The sequence below is a fragment of the Cynocephalus volans genome, chromosome 10, assembly GCF_027409185.1.
Source record: "Cynocephalus volans isolate mCynVol1 chromosome 10, mCynVol1.pri, whole genome shotgun sequence".
Lineage (NCBI taxonomy): Eukaryota > Metazoa > Chordata > Mammalia > Dermoptera > Cynocephalidae > Cynocephalus > Cynocephalus volans.
In genome coordinates this window covers 123,560,331-123,583,645 of record NC_084469.1, presented here as the reverse complement: position 1 = coordinate 123,583,645, position 23,315 = coordinate 123,560,331, and the positions used below count along the sequence as shown (strand labels likewise).

The following is a 23,315-nucleotide window of genomic DNA, read 5'->3' as shown; positions in this document are numbered from 1 at the left end:
CTGTTATAGCAGCACATACAGACTAATACACATGGAGACCAGTCAAAGTCTCTTCAGCTACTTGGATCTGTGGTCATGATGCTTATGGAATAACTACAATTTTTCTACTTAAACAACTTTATATCTTATGACCCAGTGATCATCAACAGTGTCCATAAAGAAAAATACCAAAGGAATAAAGAAAATGGACTCTCCATTCCACACTGAGTTCAGTTAAATAGAACAATATTCACCAGAGGTACAATGAAGATGCTCCACGATTTAAATAGTAGGTCTTTTTGTTGAGGATCATATGGGTCACCCATCCAATAAAAAGTTTCCATATTCTGCTTTCAGCTAACAGTTGTGCATGAATCTATTCATACCATACCTAGAGTGTCACACGGTTCATTCTTCCAGGAACAAATATCAAATCCCGTGAGTAAGATGGCGTGGTCATGCCTCTTGCCATTCTTTCCAATGAGGGCAGACTGCCACTGACAAAAACTATTCAGAGACTGGTCTGCATGATGGTTGATCAATAATCCACCCTATGGGAAACCCACACAAATCAGAGTGTGAATTTGTCACAGAGATGAGAACATGGAATCGTTCCATTTGTACAGGCAAACACAGAAACATCATGTTTCTAGGGGAAAAGGTCAGTAGAGGAAAAAACTTGAGCTAAGGTAGGAGACAGGAAAAAAATCTATTTTAGGTTAAATGCTCACAATATTTATAGAAACTATAAAGTTTCAGTAGCATAGTTTATAATCAATTATTATTTCTACAACAAATAACTGTGTATCAGTTAGGAACACCTTTGTTCATCTTACCTGGTACTAACTTCATAAAACTGTTATAACTTTTAGAACATAATAATAAATTAATGTGATAAAGTTCAATGGCTTCTTCAATAGAGCATGTGACCATAGCTTATTTACCTCAATGTCAAAACTTCTTGCAGAGGGTTTGGCACATCATAGGTTACAATTGGTCAATCCATCGATAAAATGAAAATTCACTGAATGAATAAACACATAGTTATAAGACTCTAATGGGTAAGACAGGATGTACCCTTAAAAGAATGATTTATCAAAATGTTTGCTTAGTCAAAACTATTGACTTGGGTCAAGCTGAGGGTTCTTAGACACAATCTTTAATTATCAGTGAATTAGGATGCCGCTGCCTTCAATGTCCTTGGGCAATGTCTAAGTGGTAGGCTAAAGACAAAAGTGTCTCCCAACCAACACACACCCTTTTCTATCTTTCTAAAATTCCAAGAACAATTTTACAAGTTGTTAACCTCTGTAGCCCTGCACACCTGGGCAATTAGATCAATTTTTTCTTGTCTCTGACTCCCTGCTTTTTACATTCTTTATTGGGGTTACAAATGAAGAGGAAAAGCCTCAGGGGACTTAAAAAGTAGTCTGTTTGATTGGTAATCTCTATCTCAGAAAAATACAGTTTAAACATCAAAACACTACAAAGCAGTAAGTACCATGCAATTTAACACTTTATTATGTGTTCTAGTTTTATAATTTGCCCATGTTTGTGTCCTACACCTCACTGTAATCAATTTGAAGGCAGTTAAATATCCCTTGTTTATTTTCTGTAGTACCTAAGATGGTCCTGGAGAAACAGCAGATTTACTACAAGAATTTTCTGATAACTAATTTTTAGTATATTTTTGAAATATTCTTGCATCTACCTGCAATTACCCAGCATATCCAACTTGCAAAATCCAACTAATCTTTAAACCTGTGATTAATTCACCTTCCTTGTGAAGCGTACATAATATTAGTATTTTCTTTATATAATATCTATATTTTTATTTATATTGTATATGTATATTTAACAAAACTTTGTGTGCCATTGTTTGTGTTTACATATGCATATATATTATCTATAAAATATATTTATATGTAACAATTATTTTGTGGTGTTTTAATTACTTGATTACACAGCCTTACTACATTGTACATTCCTTGAGGAAAGGGTCAGCATATTTTCAAATCTGAATTTCCAACGACTCGCACATGAATTGGCACAGAGTTGGTGTTCAATAAATATATCCTGAATGGCAGAATAAATAAAGAAATAAATGAAGTTTGCCACTTACTGGTTCTTGTTCCAGGAGAATGAGGCTCACCACAACAATGTTTATGTCACTTCCAATAGTCCCATCTTTAAATAGGCTGGAAACCTTTTGAAACAATGGAAATCAAACAAAATCCAAAATTTTCAAAACCGTATGGGGGAAACCAATCAGACATATTTACAAGTCTGTAGGTTTCAATTTTACCACAAACATGTACACATGAAGACAACTTCCTCAAAACTCAACTTTCTGTTTTCAGTAAAGCCATGTGGCTATATTTGCTATGCAATCCATGCAAAGGGATCCTACGATTTCCAGCTCCTTTGGAGAGCCAGAGGGTTCATGACAACCTCCCTTACCATGTTCATTACTGTGAGAATGTACGTGGTAACATTTGCCTTGCCGTGCTTTTCCACCATTTTCTTGTCTGCTACCACAAGGGTTTCCACGTTTAGGCCCTTTTGTGACTTTCCAGCTGATCTTCTGGGTCGCCCTGAGCTCCCATATTCATCAAACCTTAGATAGGTGTCCTCTGTGGGAGGCTTGGGGGCATCTACAATGAACATAAGAGCATTTGGAAGGGATATCAGTACAGATTATCTGGGTGAGATAGACTGAGAGAGTAATCTAAACAAGGGGAGGAGAAAAACTATGTAACCAACACTTCACTAATCCACTAACAAGTAATGCTGTCAGTGCCTGCCCCCATGCTTTGTACCTATTATGTGGTCAAGAAAGATCCACTCAAGAGATGTTTGGATGCATGGATGGGTGGGTGGATGGATAGATGGGTGGATGGATAGATAGGTGGGTGGGTGGATGGATGGACAGGCGAGTAGATAAATGGATGGATGAATGGATGGCTGGATGGGAAGATGAGTGAATGAGTGAGTGGATAAGTACATGGATGAGTGAATGGATGGGTGGATGGGTGGATGGATGGGTAGATAAGTGGGTGGATGGATGAATGGGTGGGTGGATGGGTGGATTCAGTAACTCAAAAATGCTCTAAAGACCAAAAGAAAAGCTACAATTCTAGTTGGTAGAGCAAGTCAACAAAAGTCAACTTTGTGGGAGGGGTCTTTTAAAAGGAAAAAAAGTGCTCATCTTATTACTCAAAAACTGTAGAAACAGATATTATCCTTTGGATCTGAATTCATGATAACACTTTATACATTATTTTCTAAATAAAATGTAACTCTTATAAAACACTGCCCATGCCTGATACTCTTGTCCCATTAATGTAAGTGGTCAATAAGGGCTCTTTGACCTGATTTTGACTTAATTATTGTGGAAAGAGCATAGCCAGGGGTCATACTAAAAACTGTATCAAACACTTTTCATAACTGGTAAGGTGTGGGCACCAACTTATCAAAATGAATACTGTCCACAGCCTTTGAGCAGAGATCTGAAAGCACCTGTTAGGCAAGGCATGACCTTTAGCTAATAGATAGTGACAAGTCCAAGGACTCCTAGGAAGGAAAAGGACATTTGGAAAGCTCAGGACAGGTACTATATACTAACTAGTATAAAAATATTTTAATCCTACAACAACAGGTAGAGCCATACTAAGTGAAGTCAGCTCTCCACAGAGTGAAATTAAAAGATCACGTAGAGTTAGATTTTAAAAACTCGGGTTGGCCACTTATCAGCCCTTTGACCCTGAGTCTCGGTTTTCTCATCCATGCAGAGTATGATACGCATTCATAAGGCTGCTCTAAAGATCCACTTTGATATCATCACCACTATATGTATTCTCAGCACTATAAATCTCATGACTATTATTAATACCATAGTCCCCCCTTATTTGCAGTTTTGTTTTCATCAGTCACCCATGGTCTGAAAATAGCTGAGTACAGAACAATAAGATATTTTAAGAAAGAGAGAGAGAAGCCACACTCACATAAATTTTATTGCAATATATTGTTATAATTGTTCTATTTCATTTTTAGTTATTGTTGTTAATCTCTTACTGTGCATAATTTACAAATTAAATTTTATCAGAGGTATGTATGTATAGGAAAACACATAGTACATACAGGGTTTGGTATATCTGCAGTGTCAGGCATGCACTGGGGGTCTTGGAACATATCCCCTGAGCATAAGGGGGGACCACTGTACTACTGTTATTATAGATACATGCTAAGTGAATGTTCCTTAATGAGAATATTTCAACAACACCAAAAAACCCAAAACCAATTAAAACAGTAGAAACACTGTCTTTCGTTACTGCTCCTGATTAATATCTCAGTGATGCCAGTTTCTCTTCTCCAAGAGAACCCGCATCTGGCTTTGCTGTCCAGCTCGGTGCCCACTTGCTATTTGTGGTTACTGAGCCATTGAGATGTGGCTGATGCAATGAAGGAATTAAATTTTTAATTTAATTTAATTTAAATTAAAATAGCAACACTTGATTCAGTTATTGAAAAACTTTTAAGTAAGTTTGGAACAACTTGAGTATGTAAATCTACTTTTTTCAACCTTAAATTTTATAAAATTTAAATACAAAGTATTTCTGATGAAAATTTATCATCTGAATTGAAATTGTGCTGTAAGTATAAAATAAATGCTGAATTTCCAAAACTTAATATGAAAAAAAGAATGTAAAATCCCACATTAATAATTTGTTATATTGATTACATATTGAGATCATAATATCTTGTATATATTGGGTTAAATAAAATGTTAAATTAAATTAAAATTGATTTAATTTTTTAAACCCTTTTTTAATGTGGCTATTAGAAAATTTAAGATTATATTTGGGGCTTGCATTTTTTTTTTTTTTTTTTTTTTATTGGACATTGCTGGTCTAGAAAACACAGAAGTTTGTTCCTGGGTCACAAACCCTGTCCAAGGGTCTCTGTGTTTCACTGCCATCTCCCCTCAAGTGCCAATATTCTTGTTTCTTGGGAAGTCTTTTCTTCATGTTATCAAAAGGACACCCAACCACTCCTAGGCATTTGAACTGTGGGAACTTTTCCCAAGAGGACAGAAACAAAGATAAGATTGGGACCTGCAGCTTAAATGTAGCAGACATGAAAAGAGCAAAAAGAAAGCATATCTCACTCTTTCCTAGTTAACCTAGAAGAATGCATCACCAGCTTTTGCCTGACAGAGATGATCACTGGTCTTTTTCCAAGATAAATTGCAGGAGATGCTCAGCATAGCCCCGTTTTATCCTGCAAAGTCCGCACACCCAACGGTACTCAAGAAAACCCGTGGAGGCCCACAGAGAACAGAACAAGAAAGTTTCCTTACATACATTTCTTGCGTCGTCCACAAAAATGCTGCTTTTGCAACCTTCGGTGGTGATACTCTCTTTCTTGGCTCTGAGATGCATGGAAAGTGAGACGTGGGGAGTGACCAGGAGCGTTCCGGCTGGAGCCGGGGTAGCCACGGTACCGCTGGACTTTCTCCTCTGCTGTCCTTTTGTACAGTACGTGAGGATGGTGGCCCCCAGGGGAACTGTAGTTGTGTTCCTGGGCCAGCAGCTGAGGTAATGGCGAGATGAGGAATTCATTTTTTCGTGTCCTTATGAGACCTGACTAAAAGGCCAAGCACAAAGAAAACGTTCATAATTCCACGCATCCCTTTCTCAGGGGTTGATTTTTTAGCAATTGTTTCTTGACAACTTCCCACATACAGGCACTGTGCTAAGTGCTGGGCATGTATCACCTCATTTTTATCTGCTCCATTACAAGGTGCAATTATGAACACCCCATGCTACAGAGGAGAGAACCGAGGCCAAGACAGCAAGTAGGAAAGCTAGTCTTGGCACTCAGAGTTCTCTGCCTCTGGAGGCAGTGCTTCTAACTGCTGGGCTGCCAATCTTGATGTCTGTGCCTGAAGGGCTGAGCCGGGTGACATCCTGGGTGCCTGTGGATTTATGACCTGGCAGACACTGGACAGAGGGATGAATACAAAAACAGCCTCCCCTCCCCCAGGAGTTCTTGGTGTAGGTGGTAAAAACAAATGTATTCCATCTTGATTTCTTAAGTAATACATAAAAGGAGGCGTGAGGATGGCAGAGGAAGGAGTGATTATCTCTAAGAGGGGGTCACAGGAATCAGAGGAGCTGCACTATCATAAAGAGGCATATCTGCTAAATCAAGAAGAAGGAGGGGACTCAGGCAAGCCCACCCGATCCCAGTCTCGTTGTCCAAGTTCATGGCACAGTACGTGTCTCTTTGTATCTGACGCTGCAGCTGTGACGTGCTCTTGCCTGTCTTTCAGCACGTGCTCTACCCACGCTTCTCGGGATATCTGAGCTCCCTGATACCCAGGCCCTGCTACAGAAGTGTGGACAGCAGCTTCGGCCTCACTCGGGAGCTTCTTACAAATGCATAATCTTGGGTCTCCCCCCTAACCTACTGAATCAGAATCTGCATTTTATAAAGATCCCCAGTGATTTGTATGCCTTTTACAGTTTGAGAAACACTGAAAGAAGCCAAGAATTCTGAAACTTTGCTGAATATTAGGATCACCTGGGGTTCTTACACGCACACACACGTGCACGCACGCGTACACACACGTGCACGCACGCGCACACACACACAGTCTCTTTCTCTATTTCTCTCTCTCTCTCTCTCTCAGGCAGAATCCCATAGCATTAAAATGAAAAATTCTGTCCATGTGACTAATGCATCATGTCACATGTCCATGTGACTTTTAACTGCCCAGCTGACTATCACAATGCACAAACAAGCTTGTGAACCAGTACTCTAGGCTTTCCCTTCTACATGTGCAAAATGGGGGGAATTCCTGTCCTGACCACCTAACAAGGGGAGATAAAATAACCATTGGAGAAGTGCTTTATATTCTCTAGATTTCAGCAACTTAGAAGACTGGTGATGATGAGTGATTCAATGAACAAATATTCATTGAGCACCAGCAAGGTGTCAGACACTCAGGTGCCCATGCCAGGCACACCACTGTGCAGGAGACAGACGAAGCGTGCAGTTAGTTTACTGGGAAGACACATGCACATAAACCCTCAAGTGAGGTGCAAAATGCTAAGTGGGGTGTTGGGGCAAGGGCAGGCTACCATGACATACAGAGGAACTGGCAATCAGTGGGGCGTGGGGGGCGAACAAGTGGCATTGGATGGATTGTCCTTGGGGCTTACACTGGCCCTGTGTTAGGGTTCAGTTTCTCATTCTTAAAGGAAACCCCAGAATGTGTGGTTTGGTCCTGACTTTCCTGCCACTTTGGACGTCTGCTGCCTTCTTAGAGACCATCTCATGGGCTGGAGTACTGACATGATATCCAGAGCATGGACACAAAGACCGATGCTTTCCTTCATCCACCAAGTGCATGCTGAGCACCAAGGACCTGGTCCTGCTCTAGGCATTGGCATAAACAAAAAAGGCATACAATAAGTGAATTCATTCATGTCCTCATGGAGATAATGGGAGAAGAGAATCAACAGGCAAGATAAAAAAAATTAAAAAGTAAAATCCCACAATCCCAGAAATCCTGTCCCCATATCTCCAGGATGTCCCTCAGAGGAGCCTACCTTCCACATCTAGAGCAGGTCGTGCTGGTGGAGGCTTTCGTCTCTCATTCAGACACTTTCTGTCTCGTCTCCCAAATCTCATCTGTCCTCACCAGCATGGGCTCCCCACATCAGCCAGAGTCCTTGCCTGACATAAAAAAACCTGCTCCATGCACTTTGGTATCAATCTCTTCCTGGCCCACAATCCCTGCATAATCTACTCCCTGAAGACCCCACCAGCTTTGTCTGTGCTCTCTCCTCCACACCATTCTAAACAGGATGCTGCTGTCACTTTTTGAGCCTACTAAGTTCTGTCACGCTAAATGCTGTTTGCACATACCTCCTTCCCCTGCGATCTTCTTCCTCCCACAGCTTGCTTTGCTCATCATTGATGTCCCAGGTTATACACCATCTCCCCAGAGAAGCTGTACTCATGACCCTGTCAAAAACTACCCTCTCCCCCTTCCAAATAATCTCAGGCCACTGTCTATTGGCTTTATGCCTCTCTTCAGTGAAGGAGACAAACAAAACTCTCTCCCCATTACTCTTGACATAAAATTTTAATGCACACTCTATGCAGCAGGTAGGAATCTCTGGCACAGGCCACATATAATCCACCAATAAATATTTGTTTCTTAGACTACAGACATTTATCAGAGTGGAGGGGTGCCGAGGGCATGCCAACATCCTCCTCAGTTTACAGAGGAGAAAGCCAGAGCTGGGAAGTGACAAGTTCAAAATCATAAAACACATGAGCTCATTCTATATGGAAGCCAGAGCAGTCCATGTAATATCTTCTTTAAACCTCACAATTCAGTCCCCCAATCCCCAAGCAGGTGGTGGGGGGCTCTCATCCAGGCCATGCCCTCCCCTCTTCCAAGCCACATACAGAAAAATGTCATCATTTACAGTCCCCCATAGATGGAGTGAAAGAAAAAAAATAGTAAATTATCCTTGAAAGCCTTCCAGTCTTACTAACTTCCTTACCTGGTTTAACTAATATCGAAGGCTTAAGCCACTTAAGTGCTTTAACTGGACTAACCAGTTTGGAAGCTTTCTATTTTTTCCCTGTTTCTTGAAAACTGTAGGCAACTCAAAGTCATACTGAAAACTTCTATATTGAGAAAGTAATAGAAAAAAATATATAATGGTCATCCTATAGTGAGACAAACACAGTGGGATCACACAGCCTTCCACCTTTCAGCTTAGAGTGACAAGGACAAAAATCTAGAATAATTCTTTATAACAAAACAAGAATTTTACAGTGTTAGATATAAGGAAGAAAAAAAATTTTTTTGGTTTTGCTTGATGGGAAACATTGCAATCTAACCAAATAAACACATTTTATAACTTAAAAATAAAAACCTAGTGTATGTAAAAGAGCCACCTGTTTATTGGTAGAGTGTCTGAAGCATTCTGAGTTACTGAACACATGCGATGCTCTGGCTAAATATTAGTAAACAAGATAGACCTCGTGTAGCTTCCAAGTAAATGGGGAAAACAAGGATTAACAAGTAAATATCACAAATGGGAATGAAATATTCTTTTCTATGAAGTATGAAGAAAAAGAGCAGGTTCTGTGAGAGAAAATAACAGAAGGGGTGAGAAAATGAAGGAACTAATTTTAGAGTGGGAGATCGTGGAACATGTTTCTGAAGACAGGCATTTTCATTGAGACTAGAAGTCCCTTTCTGGTTCACTCAGGAGAAGCATAGATGGAAGTCAGAGACTGACATCTCAGAACTAAGAGGGAGAAAGCTTATGAGAGTGAAAAGAAAGCACCCAGTGGCCTGCTAAGAAGGGGATGAAGTGGGAAGACACCCTGAAGCTTCTCCTAGAGGAGAAGGAAGGAAAGACCCCAAGTCCACTGAGATGTGGGTGCCATAAGGTGATGATGGTGAAAGAACTGCCCCATATCTCCACCCTGGGCGCCCCTTTTCCTTAATAGATAAAGGGAGCCAGAGGAGAACTGAGTTGCGCCCCCTACTGGACTCTGTGCTGAAGGGCCGGCTCACATGATTCTTCCCACACTCAAACTGTTCCATCTTTTCCAGTTTTAAAGATGGCTGCTAAACTTAAAAACTAAATGGATAATGACCAAGAATCAATAATCTATTCCAATATTTTACATTTTTATACTTTAAAAGGGGAGATAAACATAAGTTTTATTTAATAGAAGTTGTTTCCTATTTTAGATTTCAATGGCCACAATAATTCTCAAAAGGCTCACATCAGGTACAAATCACATTTCATGAAATGTCCCCAAATTTTTCTTTAAAATATCCTCCCTTTAGGTCATGTTTCAATTTCATTAAAGGCTTTAGATTTAACAGAAAAAGGGAGACTACAGATTCCAGAAATATTTGACAACTTCAGTGGTGGTATGATTGCACAATTCATTTAAGAAAATACAATGTGAACTTCCTTAAAGATCAATACAAATTAGGATCCTATAAGCTCCCTGAAGGCAGGGGCCATGTCTTAACGACATGTATCCCAGCACTTATACCTATTAAATATTCAAAAAGTGAAAGACTTAATGGACTAATGATGTTTGCTGCAATTGAACCAGAACTTCAAATGGGATAATATAAGTGAATCTAAAAGAAGTATTTTGAAATAAAAATAATAATAAAAGCCCTATGAGCAGTATTATTCTTCTATTTTTATTTTTAGGAAAGATTAATTGACAAACACAACAAAGTAGCCCCCAGCAGGCTGACTGGAAAAATATTGGAAAAGATATATACAGTCAGCTCTCTATATCCACGTGTTCTGCATCTGTGGATTCAACCAACCATAGATCAAAAATATTTGTGGTGGACTAATGTGTATAAAACTATGCTTATGCTATCTACCCTAAGTGAATCACTGTGCAGTATATGCATGTATTGAAACAACACACTGTACCACACAATTATATACAAGTAAATGTTAAAATATTTTTAATAAATTTTTTTAAAATTTGGAAAAAAAGTTGCATCTGTACTGAACATGTACAGATTTTTATTCTTGTCATTATACCCTAAACAATAGAGTATGACAACAATTTACATAGCATTTACATTGTATTAGGTATTATAAGTAATCTAAAGATGATTTAAAGTATACGGGAGGATGTGCATAGTTATACGCAAATACTACCCTATTTTATATCAGGGACTTGAGCATCCAAGGGTTTTAGTATCCGAGGGAGATCCTGGAAACAATGCCCGATGGATACCAAGAGATGACTGTATTGTGGTCTTCAATTTTTTTTGTTTTGTTTTTGGTAGCTGGCCGGTATGGAGATCCGAACCCTTGGTCTTGATGTTATAACACTGTGCTCTACCAACGGAGCAACTGGCCAGCCCACTTTAAAATTTTTAACCTATCTGCAATAACTAAAAAAAAAATGCTGTTTCTTTGGTCAAGATGTCACATTCTTTTTTAAAAAATGTTATTTTATCCAAACAATAGCACCAAAGAATAAATAATTGGTTTGTTTCCTAACATGGATGAGGATACCCCAAACGGGAAATCTCAGTCCAGAATTAGTGAAAGGCTCAAGGAAATGTAGTCAATATGAAAGAGAAATCCATGGCCCAGGGGTTGGGGGTGGGAGAGCTGGAAAAACGAAGCAGTTTAAAGATAAAATTTGAGCTTTTCTGCTTGGTGGCTGGGCTCAAGCCTTCTGAACTTCTGTATGCTTTTTTACTTTTTCCCCATGTGAAATGGGAATAGAAGAATTTCAAATGCGTGATTTTCAAAGATTAAATAAGTGAATATCTGTCAGGAGCTGTGCTAAGTTATGAACTTCTCAGTAAACGTTAGCATAGAAAAATAGAGCCATAGTGACTTTCAAAAAGAAAATCAGGACCTTGAGAGTATATCAAAAACTGTTTACTAAGTCCCAGGTGAGAACAATTTGGATCACTGATCAGGCTGAGGAGACGAAATCTGCTATTATGCCCTGAGTGCAGACGAACACTGATAACATCCTCAGTTCTCTACAAAGTACATAATTCTAAGAAACCAAAATAGAATTTTTTTCCACCTGCATCTGCACATCAGAGATGGTTTAATACACAGCTTGGGCAGGTCCTCAAACATGGACAGGCACTTTGAAAAAGAATGCATATTCAAGATTCCCTGTTACTGTCAAAGGGAAAACATCTCTTATGCTTTTGAAGAAAAAAACAAAATGTATATTTCAACAAAGATCTGGCATTTTCCATCTATTCCTTGATATCAATATTACCATCAGTGGAACTCACTATACCAATACAATTTAGATGAAGATTTACGTTTTCCAGATTCATATATACACTAATGTTCCTCCAAAAAACTGTCAGAAACAGTCAATCCACATTTAATCATATACTGTCGATATTCCACAATTGCTCATCACAGCCTGGTAAGAGGGAGGAACACGAAGCTAATAAGAGCCTTCGACAGTGTTTTCAATGCTTTAATGCTGAAGTGTTATTTCATCCTTCCCTTATCTACCTGGGAAGTTTCTAATCCTGACACTCAGGTCTCTGATCTGTAAAATGGGAATAATGATAGTACTTCCCTTAGGGAATTTTTAGAGGATTAAATGAGTTAGTATTTTTTAAAGCATTAGAAACAGTGCTTGGCACAGAGATAACACTCAAAACATATTTATTATTGTTATAGTTATTATAGTTGCTTATTTGAAGGAACAAAGTAGAGAAATCGGGTCTTTTTCTAATAGTGCATTTATATCATAATTATTCCCTTCAATTGGGGAAATTTGGGGGAATGGTGTAAACATTCTTTCAGTTTTTTTGAGAAAAACAATGAAAGGACTAAGCAAGGCTTGAAGATCTGAAAAGAGACACAATGATGAAATTCTTGTAAGTGTAAGATATTTAAAGACAGGAGAAGACAGGAGAAATTATAAATTTTTCTACCTTGGAGAGTTGCTCAATCCAGGGATTCTAGGTTTTAGTTTTGATTGGTTTGTTTTGGTGGCGATGGGAAAGACAGGTGACGGGTGGAAAGGAAATTGCTAGGCTGATCTCTTACGTGACTTATATATCCTGTTTCGGGATCATTAACTTCACATCTATAACATTCATGGGTTCAAATGTTTAAATTCAGCCTTAGTCCATTCTGAAGACCCAATTTCTTATCCTCCTGCATGTCTCTTTTTGGTTGGGCTAGCATCACAGAGAAAGGGATGCTTTTGACCAGCCTTAAAGAAACCAAGCAAAGTGGACTTTCTGGAGCATATGGCAGGATGGACCACGATCTTGGACTAGAACTCTCAAGTTATCTGTTTAGATGGGACACCCCCACCCCAAGCAAACACTTGAGCACTCCAAGGCCATTCCAAAGATGCTCACTGAGCTCTCAGCCCATAGTTCATTCACCTGCATCACTAAACAAAGCTGATTTACCCAGGTGATTCTTGACCTCAGCTAGGCAGGTGGAGTCTCCATGCACTCTCAGTTCCATGGCTTTCTAAGTCATACTGATGGAATAGAAAAAAGGTCCAAAAATCTTGCTGCACAAGTCCTCAGAAGGGTTTGGGTTTCCTCTCTTCCCTCACCTGGAATGTTCAGCGACATCAAATACTCCAGTAGACTCAAAATGAATCATCCTTTCCTTTCACTTACACTAATCAAATTGGGCTCCAGAATGATATTAACTAACATGGGTTTGACCATATGCAATGGTTTATGCTGTTGACACAAAGATGAACAGATTCAGCCTATTTCTTCAAAGCACTTAAACTATAACCATCTGCACTGGTATAGATTATGTCATTCTAGCTGCTCTTAATAAATATCAATAACATATTGATGAAATTTATTTAGCTAATTAATAATATTTCTATTGAAATAAACACTTAAAGACTTCCACAGCTCAAATCCTGTGAGACCAGAATACAGTGGTTCACAACTCAACATTGGCTTGGGAGGTGTAAGCAGATTCTGTCCAAGGTATGCCTGTGCTCATTCTCAGAAAGCATGTATACTTCTAAGAACTCTTTTTATTTTTTTAAACTACGTATTAATAGCAAAATGGTTGATATGTTTGCCATATTAAGATATTACATTTAGATATAAAATTTTTATATTAATTTCAAAATAGTAAATGCATAAATGCTCATAAATGCATATAGTTTATACGCAGTCCCAACCTATGTTTCAACATGTATAAATTCATCCAAATGGCTTAATCATGATCAATAGATACTGATGAGTCCCTCCCCTTCTTCCTACCTTCCTTTACTACATGCACCACCTGAAGGAACAATTCAGTGTTTTCTATGTACCAGACACTGCACAAAGCATTTTATCTGCAAAATCTCAACTGACTCTCATGATAATTCTAGTTGATGGGTACTTTCATTAACTCCTCTGCATCTCAGAGCTGTCTGCCGACACAGTCTTCCCTCACTCTTAAACACATGTCTTATTAGGTTTCAGGAGAGGTTCCAGAGAAGATAGGACTTTGAGTGGGGGGTGGCAGTTGAAATAAGAGGCTCTTAAGGAATGACTCTTCAAGAACAAGTCACTTCTGGCCTGGCATCCTGCTGATGCTAGCTTACCACCACTTCTGCAGTTTCTTCAACCACTTCAGATTGATCAGAAGGACACAGACACAAGGAAATGCAGGTCTTTCTCAGAAATAAAGGCTGAGGTCAAGTGGCATTGAAATCAGAGGATCAGCCTTTTGGCTTCCCCTCTAAATTTTCATACCAAAAGATATAAAAAGGAATGTCACCATGCAGAATGGTGACATTGAGAAAGCTTCTCTATGGTTCCGGAGATACCTGAATCAATTGTTCTTTGGAATATGGCCTTACTGGTCACTACTAATCTGGTTCAGACTTTACCTGCAGTGTTCTCGTTTTCTCCCTTCTAGTGTGATCTCAGTACTTTCAGGGTGGACTGGACTACTCTGCCTGGGGTATTCCACACATCTCTGAGAGTTGTGTACACAGAATAATAAGGAAGAGAAACCACATCTTCCCAGCCCTCAGGCAGCCAACTACATCCTGACAATCAACGAGTAGGACAGATATCAAAGATGCATGACCTTTACAAGTAGTTTGGTCATGAAGACTTTCTCATCTAAGGAAGACTAAGGAGGGAGCTGTTTGACAGCCTGTGTCACAGAATCCTCTTTGCTCCAGTCTTCTTTTGAGAATCTGATCATCTCAAAGGAAGCTGAAAAATGTCATTTGGGAAACACATGACTGTCATAACGACTGTTGGTTAATTGTTAATGACCAAGAAGATAGCTAGCATGTCTCAGTTTAATGGAAACCAGACTTTCCATGAACTCCACATGGGACCTTGAAGCCTGCCTTTCCCTCTGGATCATTCCAGACTTTGGTGATGTGTCTGCATATAACATCCTCCTTCTTCACACGTCATCGTCCTTGGGAAAGGAAGTCCTGAATGTCTGGGAGGAGATGGTCCTGCCTCACATCCATCTAAGTTGTGTTTGTGCTCCCCACCTCCAATTCCCTGCTGATTGTGGCATTTACGTGGAACACTGACAAATTTCAGTGTACAATTGATCTCTTGAGCTCCTGCCTCTGTCCTTTCCCATGTGCTCATTCCAGTTTAGTCATGTATTGCCCTAGGATAAAGCAGTGGTTTCCTCTCTATCTCAGCTCTCTGTGGATAATCTCTATTCTCTTGCTCCAGAGGTGTTTTTCCAAAGTATCACTTTGAACAAGTAACCTTCATTGTCTATTACCACAAGATGAATTCTCAACCAGGAGATAGGGATTTCAAGCCACTTTGTGGTTCAGCCCAATTCAAATTCAGCCTCCAGTATCTGCTCTACCATCTTCCTCCTCTCTCCAGCTACACTGTACCATCACTGTTTTATAAACAGGAAAGCCCAGCTCCCATCTCAGAATCTTTGCATTTGCTGTTTTGTTTGGGTTTTTGCCCAAAGATCACCTCTTCAGACCACCCTATCAAAACAAAGAAAACCTTATAATTTTTCCATCTCAGTCAGCTTTATTTTTCTGTAACAGACCCTATCATTACTTGCTGGTCCATCATGTAACTTCTGTCTTTATTGTCCATCACTCCTATAGCTCCATAAAGGCTGGGATTTGTGTCTATCTTGCTAATTTTTATATATCCAATGTCTGGCACACAGTAAATGCTCTGTAAATATTTGTGGAATTAATTAATAAACTACAAATAAGGTAACATGCTTGGTGCTAAGGGAGACATAAAAACAAGCAAGACTTTGATGTCTGCACTTAAGGAACTCTTCTACTACGGGAGACAAACATAAGCAATTAACAGATGTATTATATCCCTTTCTCAATACATCATTCTGACTTACACACCCCTCCCATAGGCTTCTATACTGTCTTGCATTTTATCACAGCACTTATCAAAGGGGCTATTATTTCTCTGGTTTTTCCTTCTTTCCTTGTATTGTTAATCACTAGCAAAGCAGAGATAATGTTGTATTTGACTTTGTGCTGTTAGGATTTAGAAAGCTTTGGTGTGACATTCAAATCATGCTGAATGAATGAGGGGATATACAAAATTCTGTGAGAGTACAAAGTTGGGGCAGACCACCTCCAAAGATAGTATTGAACTCTTGTGCAGAAAAGAACGAATAAGGGAAAAGCCATAAGAACCAATTTATGTTATAGAAAACTCTGGCTGGCACCCAAGTTGTAGGGATTGTCTGCCTCTTGTAGCAGTGAAGAATGTACTAATTTAACACTTTATGTTCTGGCTGGCATTATTGTGAAATATGACAAAAATTTTGACAAGAATAGAAATTTATATAATGAGCACACATAACCTAAAATCCAGTTTATCAACTCTTACTATGCCATTTTTGCTTTAAAGAACTTGTTACAGACACAGGCATTCAAGTATTAAAATCTAAACTGCCAATACCAAATCAATTCAGATACATATTTTGATATGATTAGTATCCCTTGCTACCAAAACTCTAACTCCTTGCTAACTGACAATCAATAATTAATACCCCTTGCTATGTAAAGTCTCACTATTCAAACTTATTTGATTTCTAAGTTTGGATAGTGAGGAATTTACATAGTTGATCCTCAATACATGTTTGCTGAAAATATTGACTTTCCAAGAAGGAACAGTTGATACACGTCCTGAAACTCAGCTGGAGCTGCATAAACAGTGTCTGGTATATTTGCAAGATAGTGGAGAAATTATTTTTGGAATAAAATGCCTGCTGATGCACACCACGAGAAAGACATCTGTTTTCAGTTGTTTCTGCAATGGTGATGGGTATGTCAAGCTCCCACCCCACCCTGCCCTGCCTCCCTTGGGACTGACAGCACTCATTTGTGAAGCAGACAGCTGGAGCTGTTACGGATGTGATGAAGTGCACCACGTGGCATCAACCCATTGGGCAGCTGCACTCAGGGTCTGGGTGATTGGCTGGGCTTCCCAAGCTTTCTCAGGGGTGGTGTGGAAGAGCCAGAGATGACCACCATGATGGAAACGGCTGGTCCTGATTCTCCTCGGCTATTTATCTTCTCCTGTCTGTCCTAACCCCCTGCCTTAAGGTAAAACCAAGGAAAATAATCATAGGATTGTGGGATGTTAGCAATTGTGTAGTCCATCCCTGTGATTTTAGAGAAATAAAATGAGATTCAGGGAGAACAAAGAATGGTCCAAAGTCTTGTAAGTGATTAGTAGCAGAACATCTTTTGCATAGCATTCAGTTTTCTTATCTACTTAATGAAGATTGAACTTGATGATTTAAGGGCCTTTCCACACCTGAAATTCTATTCTTCTTTCACTTGCAAAATACAAGTGCAAAATATAATTTCTGCACAAGACAGCAAGCTCCCTTGAGAGCCTGATGCACACTTAGCAATAAAAGTGTTTGTGGCCCAACCTGGTCCTTGGTAGGTTTTGCTTGTTCCTATCTGTGTTAACAATTTTTTTCCATGTAGGAATTTGAATCAAATATTGTCACGTTATCCAATTTTCCAAGAGAGGCTGGAAATTCTGTTTTGTATGTACAACTACAAGGCAGCAGCTAAGGACCAGCTGCCCCATAAGGATGTAGCATAAGCTCTCCAGCTTACTGAAGTCCCCACCCCTCACACATCCCACAGTACACAGGCTAGTCTGGTGCCTGTGGACATTTGACTTTGTGGCCTTGACCTAATTCATTCATATTTGATGCATTTCTTATGTACCAGTCATGCCTTGCTAGCTGAGGCATTTCTTTTTCCTTCTTTTATATCTGCCAGATCACCTGGCCCAAAGCTAACTCCACAGATATGCCACATGTAAATGTAATTATTAAAGAAAAAATATGTTGGGGTGTGTATGGAGAGTCTATACTGAGCAGAGGGAAAAAGAACTAGGATTTTGTGTCTGGACCTAGATTCAAACTCTAGCTCCATTACTTAAAATCCTTGTAACTTTGGACCATTTGCATAACCTCCCTTGACCTTGGCTTTGTGATCTGTAAAATGAGAATGACACAGAATTCTCTTTTTAGTAGTACCTGGAAATTGAAAGCACTTCAAAAAGTCATAGAAAAATAGAATTAAAATATAATACAAATCTTTGTATGAACTTTTTGAAGAACCCTCATATATACATATAGATATATATAGATGTAAATGTATGTTTGTGTATATGTATATGTAAGTATGGATGTATGCCTGGAAAGTACATTGTTTGATAAAGGACACATATTAAGAGATCAATGAATGAACAGTCATGGGTACCACAAGGCAGGTAGATAAACACAGCTTTCTTAGAAGGCTGGAATAGAAGCACAGTTTATGTAACCTTGTGAAGTCTGTGAGTTTGCAAATTCTTGGTGCCTTCATGCAGAAACAAACCACAGAAGCCTGCAAATGGGTAAATGTTTTCTCTTTGCTGTCTGTTTTCACTTGCCTTCTACAGCATCTAAATCGCCACTCCAATCAGATGCTGGGGATGAAGGAGAGGAGCCTGGGGGCAAAAATAGCAAAAGGCCATTTGCATTCAATTAAATGAATATGTTCGGTCCAGATTCAGCTCCAGAAGGATATAAAAAAGAGGATGTTAGGCAAACACCTATGATGTTAACTCGCGAACATATAACAGAGGGATTTGTTGAGTATGTGCACTGATTTCCAAGTTTTTCCTCATCCTCTTATTGATTTCCATGGCTCACTCAACTGTCATGTAACTTCTCTTTCTGCTACAAGCACAGTGTGGCAGGAAGACAGGTGGCTTTCCTGCCAAACTCTGGCTCATTTCCATCTCATGTCGGATAGTTACCTATCAATCTGTCATGGATCAGCTTTTGCATTTCAAAATGTAAGATGGCTCAGGTCGCCATTGTGATGGGATAAATTGTATTTCAATAAACCAAGTGTGTCGAGGCTTTTATGTTAAAAATAAAAACAGACAACTAGATTCTTGGAAGCAATCTCAAAATGCACTAAATAGCATGCACACAAAGGCAGCTCTGTCCATAACACAGGGGCTTGTGCCTCATACACTGCAAGTAACTGCATAACCTATTCTTTTACTTTAATGTAAAGCACTGTAAAGTGAATTGCTTCTGCTGTCATGTCTTTCCTTTACAGGGCTGATTACAGGCTGCGTATCAGCAGCTTACCATGATCACATTGAGAAAGTCAGCAGCAGGATGTTGAGTCTTTAACTTCTGCCAAAAAAAAAAAAAAAAAGTTTTATTTGATTCTCCAAGCATAGCTAAGATAACATGTGAACTGAGATGAAGCCAATATCTTACATTTGTCCATCAACCACCAAGACTGTGAGTAAAACCGGGCCTTTCCCATCCAGTAATTTGTTTGTTTAACTGATGGCGGCTGCTCTAGTTCGGACTCTGCAGGCTCATCTACACAGCTTGAATGAAAACTGTGATGCCTGCTCCTGTATTCTCTCTGGCTTTCTCTCTCACTGCTATGCCCACCCCCAGCCCCCATCTTTATTGCTTCCTAGGTAAACAGGCTTTTCCTTCTTCTTAAACTTGCTAAACCTGTTTCTGGCTTTCTCTAGTAGAAACATTATAGACCCTGTGTTCTCTTCCAGGCTCGACTCATCTACTTAGAAAGCTCTTTCCTGACCATCTAATCAAAAACACTCCTTATTAAATCCAAATTTCAGACAGCATTGTGGTCATGCCACAGACTGGAACCAAATGTCTGGGTTCAAATCCTGACTCCAGTGCATGTAAGCCTTGTGACCCTGGGCTAATTACTCTCTGTCTCTCAGTTTCCTTAACGTAAAATGGGGGTAAGTGAAGGATACAGACTTGATCTGGGCATTAAGGACATTAATATACATAAGCCACTTAAAACCTATAATATATGCCTGCCACACAGTTAAGTGTCTACTTGGCCTGCTTTATTTGCTATTTTGCTATCTAAAAATACCATGTTTCTTGACTGACTGGCTGTTATCTTCCCTCTCTAGCTTTCCAGGTAGCAGAGAGGAGGGAACTTGTTGTTCTAGTCCAGTTTTTCATACCCAACCTCACGGCACCAAGAGTACTGCTTGATGCACAACAGATACTGAAAAAGCATTTGTTAATTGAATGAATAATGTCCAAATGGTGCTTTTGTGACAAGATATCAGCTTCTGGCAGCAGTCAATGAAGATATTACTAGGTGGAGAATCAGAAATGGGATTCGCCAACAAATAAAAGCCTGAGTAGCCCACCTTTGCATTATTTGGTACCACTAAAGATATGAAAGATTGCAGTCGATATGAAAGGTTTGCTTTTATTTTGTTAGTTACTAATTTTTTTGGTGGGGGGGGCAGTGTAGTCTGGGAAACTCCTTTCATGATAGTGTGTGACGACATGTGTCAGATTAATTTATTCAGTGAATATGGAGTATTTATAATGGGCTAGGTACTTGCATAGGCCCTGGGGATGAGAAATGATACATGGCTGTCCACTTTCCTCAGGGTGTTCAGATTCTGACCAGGGGAGACCAACAGCTACACAGACATCCCAAGACAATTCCCTTCCTCCTTACGCCCAACACCCAGGAGCTTGGGAGGCCACAAAAGGGCCCCTAACAAATTCCTGGAAAGTTTTCTTAGAAGAAGGGATATCTAAGCTCAGTCCCTAAAGAGGCTAGAGTGAGCCAGGCAGAACGAAAAGGGGGTGGGGGAAGGAACTGCAGGTGAAGAGCCAGAGGTGAAAGAGAAAGGGGGCCTCAGCTGCCTGCAGCTGTTTGATTTTTCAAGCGTAGAGCGGGTATGAGCAGTGGCATGCACATGCTGCTGGGAGTGGAAAGTGGCAGACTTTCAGAACCCCTAAATGTGAAAAAGATAATGTGCACCCATGTATGATTCAAGATAAAAATAACATTATTAGTAAAGCGTACACTCAGCTGACATTGAAACAGCAAGAATTCTACGACTTGGAATGATACCAATAAAAGCCGCTATGTTCACTAAAGCTAAGGACTTGGAGATTTATCCTGAGAAAAATGTGGACTCATCAGGAATTTTTAAGGAGGAGAGTAGCTGTGGCTGCAATGTAGAGGACGGATTAAAAGGAAGACAGGAATTGGGGCTGGGAAATCCATCAGAAGCTGCTGCCTGGGTTTCTGCAAGAGATAATGGCAGTGGAGACCAAGCAATGATGGGAAAGGTGGAGTAAACAAATTCTTAAAAGAGCAGAGATTTACAAGTGTCTCGTTACTGATAATGGGTAGAGAAGTGGAGGGTACTCAGATCTCTTTTGTAGGCAACTGGATAGATCAAAGACGAAAGCAGCCTTCGGTTTCATTTTTTATCACCCATGAAAAATCACCTGCTAACTTCCTGAAGACATCCCCTTCAACACATCAAGTCTGCACTGTCCAGTACAGCAGCCAATACTCACATGTGGCTACTTAAATTTAATTCATTAAAATGAAATAAAATTAAAAACCCAGTGCACCTCCATCACACTAGCCACATTTCAAGTGCTCGGTAGCCACATATGGCTAGTGTCTACCATGTTGGACAGAGGAGAAAGTTTATTGGACAGTGCTGCATCAAATTAACACCAAACACATTGGTGATTCTGCCACATATCACGCCACCATTCTTCCATCAACTTTATCCGATAAATTGTCCAACGACCCCACGCATTTACATTTTGGTTTCCTTTTTAATCTAAAAGACAACAAGTCACTTCTAAAAAGAGGAATCTCTATTCACGTATAAGCATGAATTAAATGCATAAATACTTTGAAAAAGAAATGTAGCACACTCAGAAACCAAGCTTTTATAATTCCTTAGTCTGATATAAGACTAAAGGAGGCTGGTGGCAAACAAGCTGCGACCTAGTAACGTCAAGTGACAAGTAGTGATTTGGGTGTTCCTGACACCGTACCAATGGCCAGGAGAAGGAAGAGTCAATCTCCCTTTTAATAACTGCGAAGAGCTTTAGGAACAACCTATAATCTGCTGGTGTTAGAAATAATAGTATTATAATATCTGAAAACAATAACAAAAACTACACCTCTATTTGGCTTCAAGTTGAAGAGAAAAAAAGATATTGTTTTCCTCACGCAGGTGCAGGCAAGGGGATCCAGGAGTTCATTTCAGACCAAACAATACTTCACTTTCTCAGTTTCCAAAGAATCTCATGCAGGGCTCTTCTCATGAGAAGAAGGAGGCTTGGTGAACTGGACAGAGGTGCCCTGACTTTAAGAAATATAATTTATACAGCTATTAACCAAAAAAAAAAAAAAAAAAAAAACATTCCAATGACTATCCACGTTCACAGAAAGTTCAGTATCAGAAACACAACCCCTCTCATATTGGAGATGCCCAGTCATTTCACAGGAAATTGCATAAGATGATGAGAATCATTAAATCAAATTGTTGACCACATGCTCTGTGCCAGGCATGACTGGTAATGTTATGGGAAAGGCTGCAGCAGTCATGGTCAAGTGAAGTCACTCTTCGGAAAGGTGTCTTAGAAGAGGGAAACCCTTGGACCACTCCTGTCCATCTCAGAGTAAAATCTGAAGGTCTCCATCACAGCTACTTGGGGTGTCCAGTTAATTTTATGATTTGCATGACCTGAACTCACCCTTATTTGTAGGTGTCATTTCCTAATGCGCATCCCTCAGTAACTGACGCTGATCCTGATGCACCCCTCCTGGGTGGGGCCTTTGCAAGTCCTGTTTATTCTACCCAGAACACTTTCCCCTGCTTGGCTCACACCCTCATTTCCTCCTGCTCACATGTCACTCTCAGCAAGAACTTCCCTGAACACCCTGCGTGAAATTCCCACCCCACCACTCCCCACTTTACTTTTCCTCATAACACTTAACCCCAACAGATTATAAATGCTTTTGCTTATGCTCCATCTCCTCCCACTCGAGTGTAGGCTCCAGGAGGGCAGCCGAATCATTTTGCTTATTGCCGCATTCCTGGTGCCTCACCCAGTTTCTGGCATCGAGTGAGCAACCATGAATAGTGCTTGAATGAATGGAATTTACATCCTAGATGGCAGACTCCCATGCAAAAATATCAAGTACTAAAATGACATCCTTTTGACACAATTCCAATTCACTTCATTTACTATTAAGTTTAATCAGAAGGTACACATCGCAACTATCAAAACCTTTTCTAGGCTGACTTGATGAGTGGGCTGGCAGGGGAACTTAGTCTGGAAAGCTCATGGTATCTAAAAGAGCAGGAAATGAGGGTCATTAAAGAAGTTAAAAAAAAAAAACAAACCTAGAATCAGGGATCAGTGGATACCATCAAA

The 23,315-nt window shown here is 39.7% G+C and overlaps 1 protein-coding gene across 3 annotated transcripts in view; it reads right to left on the bottom strand.

The window, feature by feature from the left end:
• Positions 1–23,315, bottom strand: part of ADAMTS18 (ADAM metallopeptidase with thrombospondin type 1 motif 18) — a 138,647-nt gene that overhangs the window by 73,168 nt on the left and 42,164 nt on the right. For 2 of the 3 annotated variants that reach the window (XM_063111914.1, XM_063111915.1), the window contains exons 4-7: positions 5,343–5,625; positions 2,440–2,633; positions 2,102–2,185; positions 371–530 (exon numbers count right to left, since the gene is read on the bottom strand). In XM_063111914.1, coding sequence (XP_062967984.1) covers positions 371–530; positions 2,102–2,185; positions 2,440–2,633; positions 5,343–5,625 — 721 coding nt within the window. Of the gene's footprint in view, positions 1–370; positions 531–2,101; positions 2,186–2,439; positions 2,634–5,338; positions 5,626–23,315 lie in introns of those variants that run through there. The other variant, XM_063111916.1, reaches the window with a different exon arrangement.